This window comes from Nelusetta ayraudi, unplaced genomic scaffold, assembly GCF_046127955.1.
Source record: "Nelusetta ayraudi isolate G7.1 ecotype Tasmania unplaced genomic scaffold, CSIRO-AGI_Nayr_v1 ptg000120l, whole genome shotgun sequence".
Lineage (NCBI taxonomy): Eukaryota > Metazoa > Chordata > Actinopteri > Tetraodontiformes > Monacanthidae > Nelusetta > Nelusetta ayraudi.
In genome coordinates this window covers 2893846-2920274 of record NW_027466170.1, presented here as the reverse complement: position 1 = coordinate 2920274, position 26429 = coordinate 2893846, and the positions used below count along the sequence as shown (strand labels likewise).

At 44.6% G+C, this 26429-nt stretch overlaps 1 protein-coding gene across 1 annotated transcript; it reads right to left on the bottom strand.

Annotated features, from left to right (window-relative positions):
* Positions 1-17804: 17804 nt before the first annotated feature.
* On the bottom strand, positions 17805-24918 carry st3gal4 (ST3 beta-galactoside alpha-2,3-sialyltransferase 4). The gene is made up of 8 exons (XM_076049934.1): positions 24809-24918; positions 23974-24071; positions 22870-22933; positions 22575-22658; positions 20713-20905; positions 20067-20201; positions 18094-18243; positions 17805-17988 (listed from the first exon to the last, which is right to left on the bottom strand). Exons 1-8 carry the CDS (start codon positions 24901-24903, stop codon positions 17905-17907), a joined length of 903 nt encoding a protein of 300 aa, XP_075906049.1. The 5' UTR covers positions 24904-24918; the 3' UTR covers positions 17805-17904.
* Between the last annotated feature and the right edge of the window lie 1511 nt (positions 24919-26429).

Sequence of the window (26429 nt, the reverse complement as noted above, 5' to 3'; positions counted from 1 at the left end):
TTGGCCTGTTGTACCTCGGTTGTCCCTTGGACCAGTTAGAGATTCCTATTGACCTTGCTTGACTGTAACTCAAACTCTCCACCTGATATTAAATCCTCGACTGCCATCAACCCTTCTGTTTGGAACTGCTTCCTCCGGTCAGAGTAAGTCCAGAGTTCTTATCGACTCTCAAATTGTTCAACCATCCAACACGATCATTCACTGACCATGTGTGGAAAAAGTGTTTGCCCCATAAACCTAATAACTGGTTGGGCCACCCTTACCAGCAACAACTGCAATCAAGCTTTTGCTTGCACTGAGTCTTCTACAGCACTGTGGAGCAATTTTGGCCCACTCATCTTTGCAGAATTGTTGTAGTTCAGCCACATTGGATGGTTTTTAAGCATGAACCACCTTTTTAAAGTCATGCCACAACATCTCAACATAATTCAGGTCAGGACTTTGACTGGGCCACTCCAAAGTCTTCATTTTATTTTTCAGCCATTCAGAGGTGGACTTACTGGTTTGTCACCACCACCATATTTTACTGTTGATATGATGTTGTTTTTTTTTGAAAAGCTATAAAAAAAAAAAAAATGGCTTTATAACCTTTTCCATGCTGACAGATCTGAATTGCTTTTTTTCTCATTTGTGCCAGAATTACACTTTTACAGGCAGGTCCGAGTTAAGTGACTTCTGGATTGAGAACAAGCCTAGAAAAATTGAGAACTTGAACTCAGCTGTGATAAACTACAGTTAAGTTTTGTTTTAACAGGGGGCGGAATTACTTTTTCTCACAGTGTCATATACATTTGTTTTTCACCCTTTATGATAGACACCTTCATTTAAAAACTGCATTTTGTGTTCACTTGTGTTGTCTTTTTCCACACCGCCATAAATGAGATGTATTTATCAGAAATGCATCGGACCAACGACGATCCAGTCTCCAGGGGCTGTAGTTTAAACCCATGCTATGATGCAATGGAGCTCCACAATACAAACCAAATGGACCCGGACGGGTTTGAATGCGCAGCAGTGGTGAAGACGCAGCATGTGAAAATGAGATAAATTAAATGGCGGCAGGATATCTACTGTCTTTTTATGACTCCCTGCTGTCAGGTTAGCAGGGAGCCGGATCTGCATAAAAAAAAATATAGTGAATCTCAAGAGAAGAGTGAAATAAAAGGGTTGGCTAATTTTATGGAAGTGCAAAAAAAATAATTCTTTCCCAGCGTGCAAAGGCTTCGCCGGCTGGTTCTCTAAAAAGGTGGGATTACCACTCGCAGAGATAAGTTAGCGCTTTAAATTTATCTCCTCTTCTCATTTAGCAGGTTATCCACTCCTGTCTCCTCAACCTCATTCTCTTCCTCCCACTCCTCTTCCTCCCCCTCCTCCTCCTTCACCTCCCACACACCACAACAGCCCTGCAACAGGAAAGCTCTCCATCCGGTTCTTACATACCTGTGGATGACTCACTTGTTTCCAGGGCAAACAATGGGCGTCGCGGCAGCACAGACAACAACAACAACAACAACAACAACAACAACAACAGCCACCTACGTGTAGTCCAAAGGTGATTTAATGTTTATCCGGTTGCCACTCTTTAGTTTTTTGTTTTGTTTTTTCCCTGCGCTCAGGTAAAATCCTGCATGTGAGGGAAGACAGAGCAGAATTCAACTCCTTCCGTCTCTGCGGATCCCAACAGATCCGTCCGGCACCTTCCAAGAAAGCGTCTCGCTAATGCTCCGCTGTGCTTTCAGTCTGGGTTCGAGAGGAAGAGAGAAGCGTGCCAGCTGACAGCCAGTGTGCCGCCAGCCAAATCCCCTCCTTCGCACAAGACGCGCTGACTTCTTAGTCGCTGAGACAAGCGGCTGTGCCTGTGCAGCGGCTCGCTCGGCCCGCTGGTCCCACTCCCAGCGTCTGGAGAAATAGCACAAATGAAAAGGTGAGAGTCCCCACATTAGGCCCACTTTCAGATCGTGATTTTCGAGCTAGACTCCGGTTGTTTGATTATGAACAAAAAAAAAATGTCGTATTTATCCCTCTGTGCAGCCTCCTGTTAAAATGTTGTGAAGGGAGAAGCTAGTGGATGGTGCGAAAAGGCTCCCAAGTGCCAGATCCAACATTTGTCACGGGATTAAATGATAACACATGCTGTCGACAGCTTGCTCTTTGTTCATTTTTTCTGATCTTTACATCACGACAATCAAAGAAAAAAAACAAAACAGTATATTAACCCTCTGTTTACAGCCCCCCGATAAAAAAAAAAGGTGCTTTGTTGGGCCTTTTTCACGTGTTTGGACAGGGGCAAAGAAAAAGGTGGTCTCACAGCGGCGGAGCCGACACCTCGCTGGGGACGCAGTACCCTCACCTTGGAGTTGGTACCCCTGTCCTCTGTGACATCACACAGGGCTCATTTCCAAAGTTGTCTTTTTCAAACCACATTTAATGAAAAGTGCTGCAAGATGAAGACGGTCAGGACGCTGAAGGACGTTTCCTTTCTGTCAGCGAGGGAAGGGGGGTTCTTTTGTTTGTCTGTTTGTTCACACGGCATCGTTAAGACCCTATTTTCTCTGCCGGGGGGGCCAGCATTTCAATTCACCCGTGCAGCTCTGTGCCTTCACCCCTCCAGCGTGACGAGCCCGTCCTCTGTGACTCACGTCGTAATCGCATCAGGCGCTACCTTTGCCTTTTCCCGGCGTGCATGACGCACTCACAACCAGCGACCCTGAGTGTACGACTGCAGGGGAGAGAGAGAGAGAGAGCGAGCGAGCGAGAGAGAGAAAGAAACATCTCACGATGCCTTTAAGCGAAGCGGGCTGGACGAGCAGGCGGGGGGGCGCGGGAGTCCCAGCAGCTCTGTGCGTCTGTGCCACGCGCTTCCTCGTCACTCCTCCTCAAGCCAAGCGACTTGTTTTGCCTGTGACCTTTCAGCAGATTCCCCCAGCGTCGCCGCAACCGCCGCCGGCAGTCATTTGCGACGCTGCCACCGTCACAAGCAGCATAGCAAGCGACCCCCCCCCCATCCCCCTCCCCTCCCCAACTCCAACCAACCCACCAAAAAGAATAGAAAGCAATTTTTTTTTTACACTAAACTAATGCATGTCGTGTTCGCCCCTCCACCCAACCGTCGTGGGTCGTGGCGTTTGAGGAGGAGCGCAAGGCGGGAAGAAGGGTGAAGAATCAGTAAACACGCTTCACACATGCTGCGATTTGTTTGTTTGGCCTTCAGCGTCGGATTAGGCTCTATATTTAGACAAACGGGCTATGCTAATGAGCACCTAGCTTCTGGAAGCGCTCGCTCCACACGCGCTGCCAACTCCATAATCTTTACACACGATCCATTTTCTCTCTTCCCTCCAGTAGACCCCCCCGCACTCCTTTCCTCCCCGGTTCACTTGTTTAAATGCTGATCCGTTTGCGATACACAAGGTTGATTCACACGGATATGCTGTCTGCTGCTGCTGCTGCTGCTGCTGCAGGCGAGGGCAGTTCTAACCTTTACTGCATATATCTGCATTTGAGTCAGGAAGTCCTCTTCATGTAGTCCGTCTTAAGTTGTGACATGTTTGATTTAAGTGGCCGGTTATAGTCGGATTAACATGTCAAAGCCTTGGTGTTGTTTGTTTGGTTTGTGTATTTTTTGTTGTTTTGTTTTTTTCAAAAACAAACACACTGGTTGTCCAGGCTGAGAGATCAGTCGAAGCACCGACACCAGCCTGAAAGCCGAAACCAAAGAAGTGTCAGCTGAGGACAGGAAGGGCAGTTCACTCGTTCTAATTAAGAGGAGCTCGCAGCGCTCACTAGAAATCAATGGAGGTTATTTCAGTAGTAAGCTTTTAAAACCCTGCAATCAATTCCCTGTCAACATCTGGATCAGGCTGTAAAAGGAGGACCCTTGTGGAGTCCTTTCTGCTTACTCAAGTCTTACATATCAGCAATGTGTAAAAATCAGCCAAACATTTGTTTTCTATTGTTACGGTGTAGAAATGTGAACTGTGTGGGGACACATAGTGCACTCATAGAAGTGAGTGAAAACAGAGGATTTGGGCCTTCAAGCATGATGTTGTAAGAGAAGCAGATGAGGCCCGTTCTTCAATGTCAATGTCCTCTGAAGGCCCTGCCCCATCCGTGGTGACTTCCTGCACAGGCAGTCATTACTTCTCGTGCAAAAGACATCAAAAAACAAAAATGTGAATGTCTTCTTAAGGAATAATGGCGAAAAACAGCTGCTTTTTTGTGTGTACATTCACAGAATGTCTAGAACTCATTCACTGTGCAGTGGATCGTGACGGGTTTTGCATGAGTAATTCAGCATTTCTAAAAAATAAAATAAAGCTGCAACGTAGGGGGTTTCTCCATCAGTCGCCTCAGGCTGAAATACGGCTGGTATTTATTCGTCCTCGACTGCTTCCAAGTGTCCAATGTGATATATAAAGGTCTTCAGCATTACTTGAGGGTCATTTTCCAGTTGCACAATGGAGGCTCAACTCTCGCTCTCCACCAAGGAATAATCGAGGGGAATGAAATTTCCCGATGGCTCTCAGAGAATCTTAAATAAGGTTCAGTGGGTGATTCACTCCACTTGATGCCAAACATGCAGATGAGCAAGAAAATCAGCAGAATCGATAAAACACTGCATGTCAGTGGTGGCGTAAGCTAGGACTTACATGGAAAGAGAACATTCGCAGTAGGACCTCCTCTGTCTGCAATATTGGAAACATCGATGGTCCCATTTTATCCGTCATATCTCTCTAGATCAGTGTAGCTTCAGTGCTGCTGCTGCAGGACCTGCAGAGAGACGGTTTGTTTTGGTGGACATGTAGTGCAAAAGCTGTAGTCTTTCCAGTGGTGAAACTACTGTATCTTGCAACTTTAAACATTAATATTGTTTGACACGCATGCATTTTCTGTTTCCTTCCTTCTGCGTCTGTGATTTTACTTTCAGTTTTTTTGGTTTCTGTTGTCACTTCCTTCCTTCGTCATCACAGGAAAGATGCTGATAGATCCACAATTCGACTGAAAACGCTTTAGATGGGAGCTCAGCGAGGGGTCGGACAACGGGCCGTGTTGCACGGTTTGACGTTTTGCACACGCGTGTTGAATAAAAGACGAGGCACACTGAGGCCGATGTGAGTAACACCGTCCACTCACCGGAGCACAATGCCTTATTATCTAACAGATGTGTGCCAGCTCGGCAACCAGCCCTCCCCGTGTGCACGTCTGTGTGTGTGCACGCGTGTGTGTAAAGGTTTTTTGTGTGTGTTTCTGTTTGCCAGTCTGTGCATGGCTGCCCTTGTATGTGTGTCGGCGCACGCATTTATATGAGGACTCAGCTGTAAAAAGGTCTTTAATTAGGATGGGACGGCTCATTGTATTCTGGGTATTCTCAGCTTTTCCATGGGCAGCTCCCCCCATGGGACGAGCACTGCGAATTTAGAAATGGACGAGGACGGTTTGCCAAGGTTTATTCACCCATTTCCCTTTTTATTCACCGGAGGGCAAACGCTTCAGATGTTCCCTTCTCTCCTCCTGCTCCTGCTTCGCGGACCATCTCTTATGTGAACCGTCTAAATGGTCTCTAACAGAGTACAAAGCTTGAAGTGCTCCATTAAGCCTGCCTTCAAAATACTGGCAAAGCCATCAGAGATACTGAATGACGATGGGATATCTCTGGCGCTAATGTTCCACCTGGAAAAGAAAAAAAACAAAACTCTTGATGCTGTTATCATATCAGCACTTTTCTTGTGTTGGGAGAAGACAATCAATCAATCATGTGGTGAATGTCACCTGCAGCTCGTTGAGTGATTGTCATCACATATGCAACTGAAATTACAAGAGAAATTAGTCCAAGTTCCGTAGTTGTTGTTGTTGTTGTTTTTGTTGTTCTGTGTGTTTTGCCCGCCACCCTAAAAAAAACACAACGCTTTACACAGCATCATCAAATCATCAACCTGTTGTCTTTCCATTCATGTCATGTGATGGCTCCTGAGACAGAAAGATTTATGGGCTTCACCACCTCCTAATGTCATTAAAGTTCCAGGTTCGCATCAAGTATATGCAAATGTTCTAATTAACATAACTTTTAGTAAGCATGATGAATAGTAAATTGGAGGTATTAGTCTGAAACTGCATGTTATATGAATCATGATTATTTATGGTGCACACTGCTGGTGTCAACACAGCCTGCGTGCAAAACAGATGTGCGGAAAATAAATAAAAATGCTCAAATTAGGAAATTAGCAAAAATGGTGGGGAAAAAAATGTAAATTAGTAATTGTGATTGAATGAGTGAGTTGATTGAATTAGTCAGCAGAGTCAGCAGTGACCGATGATGAGTTGAAGGTGTTTGGGTCTGTAGGTCTTTTTGTTTTGTTGTGTTAACACTGTTCTGTTGTGAATCTCCAATCAGTTCAGGTTGAACAAAAAACTACAACAAACATTAGTTCCATTCAAGAACATTAGTTCTGAAAAATGCAGGTGAATGATTGTTCCAGTACCCATGTAGTTGCACGTCTTAATCTCAGGTGGCACCACCTCTTAGGCTTTACTGGCCCAAAGTATTTTTTTTTTTTTTTTTTGGTTGGCTTTATTATAATCTGAGTGCGTGATTGGATCAAAGGTTGCGAGTTCAAGACCAAAAATGAAAATGAGCCACAATGCCCCATGAATTAGAGTCACGCCTTCAGGTTTTAGTGTTCATTTTTAGTCTGAATTATTCCTCTCTTGTGTTTATCCTCTCCCTTTCATCGTCTTGCTCCTCTGTGTTGACGTCCACGGCCCCGATTTGCAGCCGCGCAGCAGCTCCAATTACACCAAAATCCATGTAATGCAGCGGCGTTACAGCGCTGTTGTTTTAGAAAGGAGTTTGAAAGGCGATTGTGTAATTTAGTACGGCATCAGACACTGTCGGCATGTCGTCTCAGTTGGATTGGATCAGCGGCACGAAATCAGAGAGGCCTCCATCCCTCTGCACACAGACGGGGTCATGATTAGTTTGTTGGTTTTCAACAAAAAAAAATGTTATTTTGCATGCCGGCACGTCAGTATTATGACTTTAGGTTTTATTCCAAAATTGCACCATGCAATTACAATGTGCAAATTTTAATGAAAGAGGAAAAAATAATTTCTTGAGGTATTTTTTTTCTTTATATTTGTTATTGGGTGACAGTGAAACTGATTGTCTTGCCCAACTTTAAACTGAAGAAGCTTCTGAGACTGTGAAGCTGCATAAGGAGAGCTCTTTGGAGCCCACAGTGGAAAAACAAAGACCCTAAAAGTTAATACGTTAGTGGCATGACCACGTTTCATCATATATTGCAATTTCTTTCCAGAGAAATGTTTTGGTTGGAGTTTTTCTCTGAATTTCACCACCTTTTTGTCACCATCCACAAGTGCAACTCTGTCTGTGTTTGCATGTGTGCGTAACGTGTCTGTGTTTGTGTGTTTGTGTGTGTGTGTGTGTGTGTGTGTGTGTGTGTGTGTGTGTGTGTGTTTGCATGCATATGTCAGCGTCCAGGCTGATTAATTAGGACACGAACCGAGGGAGAACCGATCTCCAGCTGCTACTCCTGCCTCGATACCCCTGGGTTAACTCACTCCTCTGAGACCAATACGCATGTCACTCTGCACGTGGGCACATACGCACACACACACTCACACAACCAAGGAAGGGAAGCGTGAGGAGAGGAGAGGATACGAAGTTCAGTCTGGTTCTTGAGAAAAGACAAAACAGAAGTTTGGAGAGGTTTTTTATGCTCCGGCAGCCTTTCACTGAACATCTTGTTAGTTACATTCACAGCTGCACTCCGCTACTGCAGTACTGTCACACTGTGGCGTTTAGAAATCTTATCAACTACCGAGGTAACACCTTGAAAAAAAAATAGAGCCTCAGATATGTGGTGGAAAAGACTGTACCGTCTCAACTCTGAGGTCCTCGTGACGTATCGAGTCTTACAAACTTTGCCAATTTTTCTGTTGACAAAAATGTTATTTATCAAAAAATCTAAAATCTTTAAGGAAAGTTTGGCAAAGAACCATTTGAAATTGTTGCAACCTCAACTCTCAGGGTGAAACTTTCACTCTGGCCCTTTAAATGAAGTCCGAGGAGAATCAACTTTTCATGGGAGATTACATACACATGAAAATGGAACTAAAAATGTATTGATTTTTTAATCATTCCGTCATGTGTGGCAGTAGAGCTGACTTGACCTGTGCACACTCACTGTGACTCTCTAACGCCTATCTGCTCATCTGCACACAGATGTTTTATTCACATCAGGAGCTTCTACCCTCCCACCCTCAAGCCCCTCCCACTGGTCGTGTCCTTTCTGTTTCAGCAAAGATTGAAAGCGCCGCTGCTGGTGGTGGGCCTCCCTCTTTCTCCCTGTCTCGGACGCTCTTTCACCAAGGTCCTTGTCATTGCCACACCAGCCATCAGGGCCCCGGCTAATCAAGGCCCTGACCCTCATCTGCTTACTGCAGCATTTTTCTTCCTGCAGAATGGGATGCAGTATATTCCGGCGTGTCAGACAAGGTCTCCTTTTGAATAATCAGCGGGTAGGTCAAAAGAAAAGAGAGAGAGAGATGAGAACGAAGAGGTAGAGCTGCTACAGCTCAGATTTAATCAGGTTGGGTTGAGACTGGATTTCCTATAGCTGCAGTTAGTGTCCAGCTTGATAAAATGTGATCCACCTCAAAGTGAGTTTTTTATTTTTTATCTATTCATTCATACATTGATTCATTCATCTATTGCCATTCCAGTGCCATTTCTCTTGGACACATCAACATGGTTTTGCTCTTGTGGGACAGTCAAGAATGGACGAACTTGGAATGACTTTTTTATAATGTTAAAAAAGTCATTCCAATTAAAATGGGGCCCTGAGGCGCAGGAAGGCAAAGACTGAGGCAACAACACAGCCACGGCCAAGATTGCAGCTACACGACAGAATATAAAGAATGAGCACAGTTACAGATGCCCATCAGCTGTGAGCATGTACAGCACTTCAGTGTCTCACCTTATCTCGTCTCTCAATTTTTAGGCCTCTTGACGTCGCTTTGCCGTAGCAAAAGTTCATTTAAAATCAGGAGAAAAAAAAAAATCATTGTCGTGACATTTGCACAGTCGGTCCCCGGAGCAGCAAAAAAGCTGTGTACTAAACAGACTCTCCCATTGGCGTGACGGCGCTGACGAGTAGATTTCGCGAAGAGCTCGGAGGAATGTGCTCATGAATATCAGTCAGGCGACGAAGAGAATGACAATCGTACTCGGGCTCCTGCAAAAATCGCCCGTTTTTGCCGTCGGTGTTTTTCGCCTCGTTTTTTGCGCGGTCATTACAGGCAGACGGCGAGAAGAGGATCAAGAGAATCAGCCCCCGGAGGATGTGGGTGGGCATTAAGAGGCGGTCAACAGGTGCAAAAAGCTCGAGCTTACTCGAAAACATGGCGGGTGGCAGGGGGAGGGGGTGGGGGGCCGGGGGGGTTGCTTTTTCATGTAAGTGTATCATAATGTGCAGTCGCTCTGCACCCCAGAGGAGAAGCAGGACGGGGAGAGACGGCCAGGAGGTGGAGAAAAACCCCAATCTTCGCCCGCAGCTCGCAATTTTGAGCACGCAGGCGGGCAGGCGGGCAGGCAGGCAGGCAGGCAGGCAGGCAGGCAGGCAGGCGGACTTTTATTTATCTGTATATAACAATAACAGTCAGATCCCACACAGCATGGCGCATCCATCATCGCTCATCGCCGCGCACTCGCCTGCATTTACAGTCAACACGGCCACGATGAGCCGGAGCGCTCCCATGTGTCGGCAAACAATTCTTTTATTGAATCACACAATAATGGAGAACGTGAAACAGACGTGCGGGAGGGGTGGGGGGGGGGGGTGCCGTAACTGGGTTGTGTAACCGCAGGAAGAGAAAAAAGAAGAAGAAGAAACGGCAGCTAATGAATCCGTTTAGGTTGCGGCTCTCTGCGGAGTCGATGAGCTGCGGCGGGAGATATTGTGTGAAAACTCAGTGACTCTCATTATGAGTGGAAATCATATCCATCTCTCTTGCGCCGGCCCACGCTGTCCACGAGTGAGGAGGCGGAGGCGGAGGCCCTCCGTCCCGCATTCAGTCAAGCTGCCCATGTGGTTGGTCCCCGGTGATGGAGGTGGAAGGTCTGAGGAGCCGAGGACCTGAAAATCAGTGGCATCAATAAGCCTAAATTTAGAACCACTCTGCCTGTTGTTATTGAGAGGATGAGGCGTTTGGACTGCCCGGGTGTTAACATCTTCCCGAACGTTTCGCAAAGATCACGTACCACCGTCCGTCTGCAGCGACTGTGACGAAAGCTGAGTTTTTATTCTACAGTCGTGTTCCCATCCAAACGATATGCGCATTGGCTCAGTATCCAAAGTTTTCAAAAGGTTGCCAATACAAAGAAACTATCAGTTGAGCATCTTTGGATGAACTGGATGAACTGAACCTTTGGAAAAACTGGCAGGTGCTTGTGCAGCAGCAAAGCAAGGCGGAGCGCAGTGAGCCGATGCATCTTTAACTCTGTGACTCAACCAACGGGTCAAATGGCTTTCTTTGCTTTCCTAATGAGAAGTGATGCACCTTTGATGCCATCTGCTTGCAGACAAAGTGTGGAGGACTGTGTGAAAGGCTGCTGCAACCCTCCGGCACTCTGGCAGCGCAGATGGCTGACGGGCCTTTGGTGGATTTTCTGACCCGTTTGTCAGTCACACAGGCTGATCTGAAACACGCCGACGATGCTGCCGCAGCTCTTTTTTATTAGTAGTGTTTAGAAACACCTTACGCACACACACACACACACACACACACACACACACACAGACACAGATGCATACAGAGGTTGGTAAGAAAAATAATTAAATATGTGTGTTTTTGATTGATAGAAATTGATATAGAACATTGCATGAACGTGTTCTCCTGCTCCTTGGCGCCGACGTCAGTGGTTCCTTGATCGTTTAATGACTGTGTAGTTCCACTCTTCGGACTCTTGGACACCATCTGACGGCTTATAAATAATTGATCGTTTGATGAGAGAAACATCGTGGCGATGGAAAAATATTTTCAGCCGCGTGGCTCTGAGTTTTGATATATATTTTTTTTTTAGCTTTTGGACATTTTAGGTTTTCACCTGCTTGTTAGTCAGTCAATAAACCCAGTCTAGGTGGGAGATTTTTAACATGCAGCTGCAATATTTCAAACTTGGAATATGTTGCAGGGTTTGTTGGAATAGAATAGAATAGAATAGAAAATAAACATCTAGAAATGCAATTTCCACTGTAGTGAGTGTAGCATGTGTAGCGTTGAATCAAGCCTACAGCCAGGATCCTGCCCCATGGGTCCTGCTATAACTTCCACCTTGCTGTGCTGTGCCCTCGCAGGATAAACTTGTTCCAAAGGCTTGAAGGCTTGAAGGCTGAAGTAGCCCGGATTGCACTTCACCAACATGACTTTGTCGTTAGCTTTATCATAATGCTGTGCCTTAAATAAGTTTGCTTGCCCCAACATAGAGCACATCTAAAATTAGCATATACATTAGTTATTGAGTTGTGTTTACACAGTGCTCGTATGTAGTAATGAATACTTTGCAGCAATACAACAGCAGCCCAGTGTACTGCAGTAGTATTGTACTGTGGGCTATTGTAGTCAAAGGAAGTGCAGAAGGTGCAAGAGGGTGGAGGAGGGAGAGACTGGGGGGTCGATGATTCATTTAATAATTCAGTGACAGTGTCAAGATGTCATCAAAAACCTGCCGCTGCTGTTTGAAGCTGCGGCTGTGCAGGGTCCAGGTGCGTCTCCAGTGACAGAAGGCTGGTGTGCGTACCAGTCCAGACGGCCTCCACCGGACCAGCAGAACCTGCAGGTGCAGAGACCGGCTCACAAGAGCCAGCTTCCACGGCACAAGGACGAGTCGCACAACACGCGCAGAGTGGGATAACTGTCTGTCATGGCTGAGTGATGCACACGGCACCAAAAGAATTCTGTCTGATTTATATTTTGCACCACTGCTGCATCCTAAATCACAAACTCCTGCCGGTGCTACTTCTGTGTACCGGATATGGATGCTGGACCTCTTGCCTTGGCAGCAGCGTGTGTGTGTGTTTTTTTTAACCTGTTTTCATGGCAAGCTTTGCTTCTGCCCAGCAAGATGTGAAGACGCTTCAGCATCGGAGCAGAGCTGACCCACAACACCCAGGATGCAAACAACGGTGAGACGGTGAAGCACTCGGGTCACGTGGTTGCAGGTGGCTGATTATCATTCTGCTCTTTGGGTGTGTGACAGTCTATCAATTTATCTCTGCAGCTGAATTGACATTACGTCTCTCTTTAAGATGTAATTTGTGTGGCCAGCAGGGGGCAGAGAACAACTCTCAATTCTAGACAATTTACCACAGCCAATTTAACACAGAACCAGTCCTGTTTTTACCACCTGTTGAGCAGAACATGATTCTTGCCCTTTTAGTCAATATTTGCATCTTGTCAGGTGACTGAAATCCTTATTTTTGGTCTTATTTCCATGTGGAATTACAACAAAAAATACAGTGCTAAGCTGCACAAAATGTTCCTTTAGCCTTCAGCTAGAGAGAGAGGAAATGATGGCTGTTTAGCCTTTAAATCAGCTGAGTTGGCTGACCTTTTGCCGCTGGGAAACACAAACTTGGAACCATTTAGCATAAAGTGTGAAAATTACTCAGCCTCAACATTTTTTTTTTCTCTGTACTCCACATGCTGTTGCTATTTTTAAATGGTTGTCCACTTCAGTGAATGGGAAAAAAGAAAAAAACGTGTATTAAACACTTTTTTTTCTTCCCTTTTTTTTTTAAAAAAAAGCCGTGTAGGAAGGAAGTGGATGGAAACCACTGTGAATATCCAACATCAACGTTCACACGAGAGTCGGGAAAGAAGCTTTGGCAAAAAAAAGAAAAAGAAAAGAGCAGAGCTAGCAAAACAAATTGGCCCCAGAGTAAAGCAGCTTACGTTCGTTTTCCTGTCTTACTTCTCTTACTTCCTCGCAGGGTCCTGTGGTTGTGTTTGCATGCGCTGACTCTGACTCTGCTGCGCTCCGGGGGCTGTGGGGGAGTTATCAGTGAGCCAAGCCAGATGCCCTCTCTCTAGGTAATCTGGCTACTCACTCCTGTGCCGCCGCTCCTGCTGCATCTCACATCAACGGCCGGGCAGCACCACAGAAGCGCAGCAGCGTCATGTTCTTTTTTTTTTGGTAACAAAGCTCAGAATTAAACAACGGTGTGTCCCAAGGCGTCTGTGTTTGAGGAAAGTCAGTCATAAAGAGCGTGTGAGCCTATCAGACGCTAAAAGAGATTAGCCAGGATGCTGCAGGAGTTTTGCTATTAAAGGGAGAGAGATTCCACTTGTTCACTCCCAAAACCACAATGTGGCTGCGGGCGCAGGTGAGATTGTCTAGATCCACAAAAGAAAGAAGGAAAGAAAACTGCCTAAGCCGGCCATTTTTTCAAATTGTTAAAGGGGCAATCCGTGCGCACCAAAACAAACCGACTCCCTGCAAGTCCTCCGGCAAGGCAACGCATCGGTTTGGTGCATCTGACACTGAATCTCTATGTCGCACGGTGGAGGAGGATCCATCAGCAGATGGCACAACAAGGCATAACCGGAACAACGGTCGCGTGGAGTTCCGCCTCAATTCCCCGGCACAGGGCAGCGATCAGCATGAACAGCGTTGGGTTTTTTCAGCACAAGTGGCGCACTCAGAAATTACAGCCGGCGATGCTTCCAGGGTCACAGTGCAGACGGACTGAAGTTGCTTGGGTGAGGAGAGGACCCGCCGTAAAGTTCAAAGCTATGCATTTCAAATAAATGGTATTGTGGAGTCGAGCCACGTGCTCGCTGTGACGTGCATATACGGGCTCGCAGTGGGAACAGCGTGCCGGGGAGCAGAGGGTGGAGCACACAGGAGCTGCCAGAGCTAAAAATATCAACACTTAGTATAACATGGGACACTCTAAAGACTAACACCACAGTTGCATGTCTGCTTATTATCAAGCTACTACCATGGGACGCTGCTTGAACGACTGTTTCTCGAAATAAAATCCACATGAAGCTGTGGAAAGGATCCCACTAAAATCTGATGATGGGCAAAATATAATCTGACTCACAAAGGCCCCGTCTTCCACAAATGCTCACGTTTGTTTGTTTCATTCCGGGAAACAAAACAAAACCCTCCTTGCAGATGGCTGCATATTTAGCCCTCTGTTGACAGCTTCCTGCCAAAATGCTTTTTAGAGTTTTAACTTACTGCTGGAACTAAAGCTGTGTTTGACCGTGCATGTTTGGAGGGCGTTGCAAAAACAAGGCAGAGTCAGTGGGTGGAGTCAACACCTGGTTGGGGGCCACTAACCTGGGAGATGATCCAGTGCCCTTTGTGACATCACAAAAGGGACCAAGACTGTGTATTTAAGCACAACAGGAGGAAGCACTTTTCATCACAAAAGTGATTAGTAAGTTTAATACTATCGTGAGAATTTTTTTTCTGAACATTTTCTACATGTTGGAAACATGGGGAATATGACCACATGGCAATAGTCGGCACTCGGGTGTTAAAGAAGTGCTTACAGAACAATAGATCCCCCTGAAAAGTCTGACCTGTTTTATTTTCCTGTTGTCATGCAAACAGCCCGCACTCTCTCAGGAATTTCAAGTCTTTATATAACTCCCGGTTGTGTAAGGTGACACGACAGGTTCCGGCCTGATATCATTCATTTTGCACGTACAGCACAATTCCCAATTTGGCCTTTTTCCTCTTTTTTTTTTTTTCTTTGTTACACACAGACGTTGGATGGATGCATGATGAGGGTGGGGGTGTGAAAAGGGGCTCGGCCCTGCTGCAAACAGGATTGCCCCCCCCCTCCCCACACACACACACACACACACACCCGCGTATCTGCAGCGTGCAGGCACAACACACAGATTTAGGGCAGAACGGAACGCACAGCTGTGTTCATACACGACGCCGGCTCTGGCACACGGCCGGTAAAGAAAACACACCTCGGCCGTGGCGTCTGTCGCTCAAACCCCCACCCCCCCTCCCCCCTCCCCAATAGGCCAGTGTTTTCTACTTTTAAAGTATTTTCCTCTCTCCGGGCTCTCCGGCTTCCTCGCAACATTGCGGACACGGTCACATTAGACGTTACTGTGTGTGTGTGTGTGTGTGTGTGTGTGTGTGTGTGGCTTCAGCATCCCAAGGCCCTGAGTGCAGGATAAGTCATGGATGGATGGATGGACGGATGGATGGATGGATGGATGGGTTCATGGATGGATGGATGGATGGATGGATGGATCAAAGGGCACAATACCATCGCCCAGGTTAGTGACCACACGCCCGACCAGGTGTTGGCTCCACCCTCCACTCCACATCGCCCCACTGGTCTCCTTTATCTCCTTCAAACATGCAGGAAGCTCATGCAAAGCACCAATTTTAGCAGGAGTCTCGAAACAGAGGGTTGAATAACGCTGCTTAAAAAAAACAAAAAAAAAAATGAGTTTCACATGAAACTCGTCGTGTGCGCCTGAAACCTGTGCAATTTACCTTCTCCTCCGTTATGTTCATTGAACCATCAAGCCACGTGGTTTCGCCCGTCACTGCCGCCTGCATCACTGTGACTCCTTTAGGACAACTGTACATGCAGGTTGGGTGGCGGCCGTGGTGGCCGTGAGGAAGGACCTGCACTGCATTTTATGTATTTACAAAGCACCTCCTTACCTTTTCAGACTACCTGTGTCTTTTCAGTTAGAGGTCATGGTCTGCTGTCATTGCCACTGTGGAACAGACCTGCACAGGCTCTCACACCCTGGCAAGTTGATTCCTTTTGTGTATGTAACATCACAATAAAAAACTGGTAATGGAAACGCCTAAACTTTGAAAAACCTCTCAAATATCACTCAAGGTTTTGACGCTCTCATGAGGTGGTTTTTCAGATCCCTACAGAGGTATATCGCAAAAGTGTCATGGAAACACTTTTTTTGTATTTACACATCGACGTATGGGGTAACGTGACCAGTTCACTTCAAGTGAAAATGGCGCCTTATGTTTGGACAGAGGAGGAGACCAAATATTTTTTGCAAGTCATCAAAGAGAAAATTATGACAACCATTCTTGACAGCAAACAAACGTAAATGAACAAACGCAAATGTAATTCTCGTAAATCTTGCAGGACGAGATCTTACGAGAATTAATTACAATGTATGCGCTTCACACCATTCAATGGAAACACCTGCAAATCCCAGTTGTACTTTGTGGAAATTTTAGAAGTAGAAATTTTAGACATTTTTATGTGTCACCCAGAGTTAATGGTCGACTCATAGACTTGGTGGTCAGGGTGTCACTATGTTGTTTTTCGCACTGCGGAGTCCTTGCAATTCTTAACTTCTAAGAAATTTGAGAAGGAAAGCGCGAGTTGCAAAATTGGCCCCTCTGAGACGTGAGACGTTTGAACTATCCCTTTAAACGTCAGACATCAGCCTCACCTCCGGCCGATGAGCTGGTGTCTTGTCACAACTAGTGCTGCCCTGCACCGTAAGACAGGGCGTGCTTTCGAAATGCCAAAGGCCCAACTTCCTCTGTGTCAACTTCAATCTGCTGCCGTGTGCGCAAACCATCGTTAACGTCTATCGCCGGCAGCGCGCTCCTTCCAGCCGCTCTTAATTACTGAGTCGTGCAACGTTCCGCTCCAGATGTTCACACTCCTACCCATGTTGTCGGTCAGATATCTTTCAAGATGGGCCGACCCGAGCGAGAGCGCAGTTGAAACACCCGCTAGGTGCTTAAAGAAAACGACAGTGAAACAAAACTCTTTTGCCCGACCGAACTGTGTCAAGTATCGCTGTGTAAAAACAGAAAAATAATGTAAACTGCTGGTCTCATAAAAAAAATTTAAAAAAATCCCTGCATTTTCCTAATCGTAGTTTTATAGTAAAATCTGCTTTATTGTTTGGCAGCCAAACTGACGAGTGTTGAAGCCGATACGTCACGTTGACGTTTCACAGTAAAATGCAGCACATGTATAAAAACAAACTACAGCACATTTTAGATTATGATGAAAATGATGATCCACCGATGATTGACTTCCTTCCTGAACGATTCTACCTGCTGCGATCGACGCATTTGCCAGCGTAAAGCATGAAAAATAGAACAGACGCGTATTTTTCCAAAGCGCCTGATGGACAAACGCACAATGGCCGCGGTCTGCTGCGCAGCCCCGAACGCGCTGCAGACACTTTCGGTGGGTTTTGGGCTTCATGCATGCGACAGGAGCTGTCTGCCATCTAGTGGTCACTCATAGAGCAGATGAGTTTGACGTCTTCATCGGCGCAGAGTTGAGCAATCAATGTGGTTTGCTGTGCGGTTTTGTGGTCTTTCACACTCACTTCATGGATTCAAACAAAATTAAATGACCCCTTTATTAAAAATGTATTTATTTCCGCACAATATAAAAAACATTCAGTGATAACATTTACCAGTATAACGTCTTTTGATATGGCGGATAAAGGTAATAAATCAAACATAAAGCCAACCTCAGAGACAAGGAAAATATAAATTCTGCTTCCAGTTGGAGAAAATCAAGTGTCTGAAAAGCAGCGAGCAGCTGGAAGGTCATTAAAAGTGGAACAAAAATCACCTCTTCACCATTAAAATCATATTTATGATTTCCCCCTATAATCACCAAAACCAACACAATCTGATGCCCATGCCGCAGAATTAACTTTGGGGAAAAAAAAAAAAAAAACATTAAAATTTTTACTAAACCAGGCCACCAGAGACCGACAACACCACCAACAGGATTAAAAAACACTGTTCATCGTCAATCCCAAGGACACAGGAACTGATTTTAGTCCTTGTTTGATTTTCTCTTTTGAATGAGAGTGACCCAGACACTGTTATGGGTGAAGCCTGAGGATGTCACCCAACTCCTCCAAGTGTTTAAGGGCCCCAGCTTCACGTTGAAGGTCATGTCCACTCTTCTAAAACCGAGACACAGAGGCAATGCATTTAGACACAAACACATACACACATACACACACACACACTCACTCACACAGCTCCTCTCAGATGAAATGTTTCCTCACCTTCATGGCCTTCATGGTGTAATTTCCGAAGTAATGTATCATCTGCTTCTGTTCCTTGGTGTTCGGGTACCCAAACCCAGCAATGTGGACCACACTGCAGTGGTTGAGGGCAACAAAGACGGCGAGGATCCCAGTGGAGGGATGCACAGGCTTTTGGAATAAACACAAAAAAATGTTCACTGCCGGAATTAGGAATATTAGCACTACCCATTATCATTAATAAGAAAATCCCATCACAAAAAATTTAAAATGATTACATTATATTAATTATTGCCTGTGATGATGATGTGGCTTTGTTGATGTTGTTGCATGGCAAATAAAGAATAATGGAAAAGCAAAATAATTATAGTCTCCCTCTCTATTGTGAATACAAAATTTGGCTGCTTTAGTCCTTTTCCATCTTTTTTCCATTTGAAAATGCTAAACCGCTCTATCTTTGATTACCACTAGATGGCAGAAGTGGCGAAGTCAAAGTGTGTCCTTTAATCTAAGTGTTCGACTGTTGTCTCTCAATGTCGTTTCCATGTTTTTAGATTATTAGCATACTTTACTTCCTCAACATTAAACAGACGGGACACAGTTGAACAGTCGTGCCTGGCATATGGCTCGGATGTCAGGCTGCCTTGTTGATGGGCAAACAAGTGCAAGAGTGCAGAATAAGTGAAGAGGCTACAACTTTGAGTGGCCTTCTCCCTTGGTCGTGGCCACCTGAGCTCGCTACCTGTTTAAATTGGCAGTGAAACCATTTTTTAATTATTTCATTTCTTGTTTCCACCCCTTTGCTCTATCAATTTTCAAACGACTGCAGGAATTAATTAATTTGCTGTGTTTTTAAAAGCGTAGCCAGTCCTCGGCTCCATGGAGACTGTACACACATCAACAAGAATTTCCAAACTGCCAGAAGTTTACACATGCAAAGGTTTAAGAGTTTTTGCTCTCCTCCGTTGTGTTCTACAGACATTTCAAGAAAGAGAAAACGAGAAGATGCATCGACAGACTTCAGGACCATTTTCCAATCATCCTGTGACACTGCTCCCCTGGCATCCAAGGCAAGCAGTGAAAATTTTGCAGAATGTGAAACCTTTGACTATGTAAATGACACCCAAAGTCAGGTCAGGGGATGTTACAACACCCAGTCGGTTCAGCCAAAAGCGACACGTGTCGTCCAAAATGTGAATCAGAAACAGATCTCCACCACTGCACTACAAAGACAACAGAGTTGTTGTGTGTGTCATCATCTATTTTTTTTTTATTATTTACTGCAAAACTGCTGCTGCCCCTGCCGCCATGAAACCTTTGTTTTCCAGGCATCTAAGAACTTGCAACCAAGTGAACTTGCTTACAGGGAAAATGTCTCTTGAGGTAAACAATTTATTCAGGGCATTCATGTAATCGTTCAGGGAGCTGTGTCTAATCAGTGGGAGCTCCGTCCTGTCTTGTTAACATTCACAAGGGAGGCAGCAAAAAGGGCAGAGAAAAAAAGGAATGAAGATTCTGGTGAGCAAAAGTGTTGGGGTCGTGTCTTTAGATTTATCAGGTCGATCTATCCATCCATCTTCAATACCCGCTTACTCCAATTCAGGGTCACAGGGGTCTGCTGGAGCCTATCCCAGCTGTCTTAGGGCAAAGGCAGGGGGACACCCTGGACAAGTCGCCAGTTCATCACAGGGCCACATAGAAACAGACAACCATTCACACTCACATGCACACCTACAGACAATTTAGAATACTCAATTGACCTCACATGCATGTTTTTGGACTGTGGGAGGAAGCCGGAGTGGCCGGAGAGAACCCACGCAGACACGGGGAGAACATGCAAACTCCACACAGAAAGGTCCCAGGTCCAGGCCCCGGAATCGAACCCACCACTTTCTTGCTGTGAGGCGGCAGCGCTAACCACTGCGCCACCGTGTCACCAGATTTATCAGGTGGTCAACAGTTTAGGGTGGTTTTAAATGTTAGCGCTCCGCTGCTAAAAGTTCCACTTCTCTCACCGCGGTTGGGTTCAGTTGCTTGGCAGTCTGCCGCATAAAGTACGGGTCCAGCACTCTGATCTTACTGGTGTCACCCAACCAGGTCTGGGGAGTACGTCTCCAGAAGCCTTTAACCTGGAATACACACATAAACACAGGGAATGATAAAGTTGATGCATCGGGTAGAGAAGAAGATAAAAAACAAAAAACTGAGAGGAAAGCAAAGATTCAAAACACTTGTTCACACACAGAGAATCTTGTTCCAGTAAAACCAACACTATTCAGTCCTCAGAGAGTGAGAGAGTGACACGCACATAATATTTTTTCCGTACTAATTGGAAACATTGCATATTTTTTTAGATAAACTCTTACGTGCATTGTATTAACTCGACATGCCAGAGTCGGGCAATTCATCCAGTCTGGAAAAAATAAAAACTCTGTAGGTGATGGGATAAACTTTCTACTTCAAATCAAAGCGGCCCAACTCAGTCACTCTTTCAGAAGCCAATCATAATGGCAACTGTGATTGGCAAGATTTCAGTCTTGACTTGGACATTGGGATTGAGCAAAATTCTAGTGACCAGTCAAAGTTTTTAAAGTCAATGGACACGTTAAATAAATGTCAGTGTGTGTCAAACACAATTGCTACCATCTGCTCATTGTAGAGGATCGCCTTGAGCCACTGAAGGTCCTGCGGCTTGAATGGCACCAGGACCATGAGTGTGCCGGGCTCGTTGTGCGGTCTCGGGTCAGCAACGGCCGACTCGGGGTAGAAGAGCCTCATGGTGGTCTTGTGCCCAACGTCGTCCTCGTATCCTCTCACTGGAGCATTGTTCAGCCTGAGGCACAGATAAAATACTCCCCTCAGGTTGACCTTTTACCACCACTCCCTACCCATCCCACTGTTCTGTGTCTCAAGACGTCGGGTGTTTGTCGGCATGGCCCAGCTGGCATCTAATGTTGTCGTGTCAACAGCGATATTGCGCTGGTCTTCTGAAAAATTGGCTGTCAGATTGGCTGTCAGATTGCATTATGTTCTTGCACCAAGGTCATTTCCCTGCCGCACACACATTGGAATTAGCAAACATTGCACTGATAGAAAACAAAGGAACTGGCCGAGTGATCGGGTCGAGACTGAATTCTCTGTTTCACTCTTGGTGTAGCGACAATTTAATACTGTAGCTGTTCAAAACTAAATCTTAGTTTGTACTTTTGGGGGATTTTAGGGGCTCCTTCAGAGAACTCCTTGGATGGAAAAACCATGGGTGCCTGGTGACGTCATCGTCCCCGGTATGCATTGAAGTGTGATTGTCAATAAGCTCCTGAGAGACTCCTGGGGCACAAAAATGCATTGTGTCCAGGCCAAATATGGGCTCATTTCAAGAGGCTTACTGAAGTAAAGCATTTTAGGCCCTTTGGCCTCTGTTGGGTTCTGCACTTGTGTTTTCCTCTGTTTCCCCTCCTCCCTTCCTGTTTGTTGTCCTCTGCCCCCCCTGTCTGGCAGCTGGCCTGGAAGGGATCATCAGCATTATCGGCAACACCTGCTTCCACGACTCACCTGCCACTGATTCCCCTCGTTGCCTCCTACTCACCTGCACCTGTACTTAAACGTGGTCTGATCACCCAGCCGCTGCCACTTCAGTTACTCTGAGAGCACCACTGCCTGCCCAGCCACTAGCTTGTGGCCTGACTCCCATTTGTTGAACCTTTGAACAAGTTTAGTGAAATAAACTTGTTCTACCTTTGTGTACAGTCTGTTCAGTCTGAGTTGTGGATCCAGCTCCTTTGACCTTAACACAGTGGCCCTTTTTCTCAGTTCTGTTGTGTACTAGATTGCATTTTCTTATGGAATTTGTCTTCTTTTGCAAAACCCTTCAGTTCCTTTCTTTCACTTTGAGCAACGTCCAAGAAAATATTTAGCACACTGCACAATCCATCCGTCAATTGTCTTGATCATGACCAAACAACTTTAGACTTACTGAAAGTATCGGTAACACTTTCTATGAAGGTCTAGTCTATAATGCGTTATGAGAACATTCATAAGACATTATAAAGCATTTATAAGGCTTTATAAAAGTTGTTATAAACTTTTATAATCATGTATGGCAACTTATAACAAGGTCCATAAAGTATTATATAAGTGGTGTACATAATGCATTATAAACTTATACTTCCACACCAAAGTGTATGAAAGAAGAATGTGAAGTCCTGGGTTACATAGCACATTATAACTTTAGCCAGTTATAAAGAGTCAAAGAACTGCTCTGACATGTAATAGATGCTTAGTTTCTGAAATGGAATAATGCCTTATAAACATAAATTATATGCTATAGGATGACTTCAAGAACCCTAAGTAAAGTGACAACACCATATAAGGTTATTAGCAATGAAACTTTAAAAAATATAACAGCCGGTTCTTTTTTCTCTCTCTCTAAATGTATTCACCTTACGCACAACAATCCATTTCATAGTGTGCGACACTACAACCCACAAGGCGGGTGTGCTCACCGAATGACCACGTCGTAGCTGTCGATGATGCTTCCCAAGGATCTGCTTTTCAAGGAGAAGCTGTTGCCGATGACAACGCAGGTTCTGCAACAGAGACACACACATTCAGGAAGGATAAAGGAAGAAATGGCGTCGTCCACCAAAAAAAAGTATTTTCCTCGGCTATAAAAAAAAAAAAAAAGCTGTCAGAGTGGGAACCAGTTTCTTGTGTAGCTTTGGGTCATTATTTTCTTTTTTGTTGGCACTCTAGCTGGAATATTTCTTAAAAACAACGTCTAAGGTTCCAAACACTTACTTTACGATGTCGGTTGAGTCATAATGGCTTTCAAGAGCAGTCAGAACTTTGGTCAGCAGCTTCTCTGAGGGGAAAATGAGAAGAGGAGCAGGTGTGTAACTTGCTGCGATTATGAAAAGATGTTGTGTGACTTGGTATAGGGGTATAGAAATAAGAGGGAGGGACTGCTGCGGGAGGACTGGAGATGATGGTGGAGAGCACCCATAGGCAGGACAGGTAAGAAGAATGATTTGAGAATGGTTTCACAGCTGGGACACCTAACCTCTCCAAGAGCAACAGAAAGAGTCACTAGTTTTGTCGCAAGTCGCTTCCTTGAAAAAAAAAGTTGCTAGAGGAGTTTGAATAGTTGCTAAATAAAGCGACAAAGTCACTACGTTGGCAATACTATGCGGTTTCCGGCAATGCCTTGCATTCAGCACGAGGAATGTGTCATTGATGCCATCCATGGATGAATTATAAGAACTGGATACCAGACAGGCAATATGGCGGCATGCTGATTTTTCCCAGTGGTCACTGGAGGTACTACAGAAATAAAATCCCATGAGCCCAAAAAGCATTTTCCCCAAAGACCGCAATACAAAAATGAATGCCTTTGGGACGACAGTAACCTAAAACGCGATTCATAGGAATTTTTTCTATTGTAGATTTTTCAGTTATGCTCTTGTAGTTGTTTAAAATGATAAAGATAAAATAAATGATAAAGGCCAGAAAATCACCAGAAAAGAGTTTATTCCCAGCGTGCCATTACAACATGCTGTGTGTCAGCTCGTTCTTATTGGCTGCGTCCAGACTGATTGGTCAAATAGATCATGCGAGTTAAAGAGGCATGATGGGAAGTGACACTACTGCACATGCTCTATAGGCCCATTAATGCGGAAGTCAAAAACTTTTTCGGCGTTTGTGCTGCATGAACAACTTCATTGAAGTGAATGGGCCGCCATTTTAGATTCTGGGGGCCTGGTGCCGACACAATTTTTTTTTTTTTTTAATAAAGGAAGGTAAATTAACCTAAAAAAAGACAACAAAATCTCTGACACGTTGGTAATAATCGTTTAAGGAATGACAGGGGATAAGACGAGTGTGCGGACTGCGGAGGCGACGTACCACTTCCACTGAAGCCGAATGGCAGCGGCAGCTTTGGCCAGCTCTCCCGCTGGGAGAGATCACCCAGTTTGAGGAAGAGCTGCGGCCTTCGGCTAATGCTGCAAGAAAAATGTGAGAGCAGAGTGGGGACTCACAACTTTGCACCCAGACAGTGTTCCATTGTGCAGGTGATGATTTTACTGACTGTTGGCTCCAAAGAGGACGTGGAGAGGAAACAGCTGGCCACTGACTTTGATGCCAGGATGTATTACGTTAATATGGCAGCGTAACATTTTTTTTTTCTAGTGGCCACTCGAGTTAATGCAGCCAAAAATCCCATGCAGTCCAAAAAACATTATCTATTTTACATAGAAAGCAATACAAAAATCAACACTTGTAAAATGGTTGACAGGACGCCTCTGACCTGAAACATGATTCATTAATATAAAAATTTGTTTTTGTTTTTGTTTCTTTCATTTTTATTCAATAAATACTTCTACTGTATATTTTTTAAGTAATGGACTTTTAATCTTTCTATTTAAAAAAAAATTATAAAGGCCAGAAAATCCCCACAAAATACTTTATTCCCAGTGTGATGTCACAGCGACTGATGTATCGAGTGAGTTCCAGAGGCATGATGGAAAGTAACACTGTGAATGCTCTGTTACAAACAACCTGACACCTTGCCTCGTGCTCAAAATAAGTGTAGGCAGTCGGGCTTTCCCTCGACTGCATTCAGCAAACCCATTTTAATTTAAAAAAATAAATAAATAAATAATATAAACATACATATTATATATATATATATATATATATATATATATATATAAGCACACACAGACACATCATTACTCACTTAGACTCAATGAAAATCTTTAGGCTCCCAATTTTCAGAGGCTTGTCGCTGAAAGACAGAATGACCACATACGGCACTGAAAGGCTGCTGAACATGTGGTCGTGAGTCAAAATCAACAAATAAATAAAAGGTGCAGTAAAGGGCTGTCTTGGTTCTGTTTGACTTGGTGTGTGTGTGCAATTACCTCTGTGATCCACTGGAACAGTAGTACACAACAAAGGTGGTGGAGAGGGAGAAGAGGAGGAAAAGTCTGCAGAACAGCACTGACAGAGAAAAGAAAGACATGGGGGAACCGACAAGAGATCAGAATGTGTTTTTGCCGTCTGTCATTAAGCATGTTAGGTTTTTGTTTTTTTATTTCCATGAATGTTATCCGCTAAATATTGAAGAGAGCTTTAAATATATAAATATGTCCTTATGCAGGTTGGGAATTGAAAATTGAAACCAAAAAAGTAAGTTAATATTCAGACGTGACTCAGCAACAACAGGACACCCAGAACACGCTGCTTAAAGCTTCTCTCTTGTGCTCTGAGCCCATTGCGACTGTTGACACTGACCTGGGACACAATTAATTCCAAATGTACCACAAATACGTTCAAGTCTAATATTTCAAAAATATTTATGTCATACCAAATATTTAGTAATAAAAATAATTTAAAAAAAAATATTCACATTGTTTTTCAAATGGAGTTGTTAACCCTGCTCTTCTTTTTATAATCTAATGATTATAATTGTATCACAATTAAGGGTCTCACATTATGCCAAATTTGATTTAAAATAATTTGCAATCATTTTCCAACTCTTGCAAGAAGATGTACCCCCCGGTTTTGAGTGAGTGAGTGCAGCATGTGTACCCTCCTCCTTCTGACGTGTCTGGTCCCCTTACAACCGGCTGGATCCGACTTCAATGAGCGCTTTTCAAAACCAGCTGGCTTGACAGTGTTTCATTGCCAAGTCGAGATTGTTCAGGTTACAATCTCACCAACAATCTAAAGAGAACAAGTCTAGCATGTCACTAGCTCAGACCTTATTAAAGTGCTCACCTTTATTCGCACTCTTGGACATCTTCACATGCTCCTGGTCCTCTCTCTGTGGCATTCAAAGCCTTGCTGAAAGGTTTTAGCCTCTTGACAAAGAAGGAATTCCTCCATTAGAAAAAAAACAATTATAAAGAAAACCATTCAAGAGACAATTTGTCTGCACTAAGAGGACAATAACTGATAAGCAATGCAACATAAAGAACATCACCATGGGACTTGGGCATGATTATTATGGACATGAATAAATACAACATACATACATACATATACCTTCATTTCTGATGCAAACAGAGAATCCAGAGATGACCTCTGGTTAGGTCTTTACAAAGGCCGAAGTGATGCCGGGAGGCAACAAAAACAACAGTAACATGTGGCTGTGCAAAAGCTAAAAAGGAGAGTGACCTGGAGGTCAAGGGACAAGGGAAATACAGACCGAGAGGGAGACAGGCGGCAGATGAGTTTAAGCCGATCTAAACCGGGCAAAATCCTTCTGCAAGTTCATATTACAACTCAGATCAGATTAGCGGGCCTTTAGCCGCGCACACATCTGACTATTTAGTGGCCATGATGCATGCAGCACA

Bases quoted from the DNA above. Each gene is read 5' to 3' on its own strand.
- st3gal4 (XM_076049934.1), bottom strand. From the start codon at position 24,903: ATGTTCAGCAGCCTTTCAGTGCCGTATGTGGTCATTCTGTCTTTCAGC. The intron at 24,072-24,808 runs GTGAGTAATGAT...TTTTTCTTGCAG, and splicing joins AAGATTTTCATTGAGTCTAA to CATTAGCCGAAGGCCGCAGC. The intron at 20,202-20,712 runs GCAATTGTGTTT...TGTGTATTCCAG, and splicing joins TCTACAATGAGCAGATGGTA to GTTAAAGGCTTCTGGAGACG.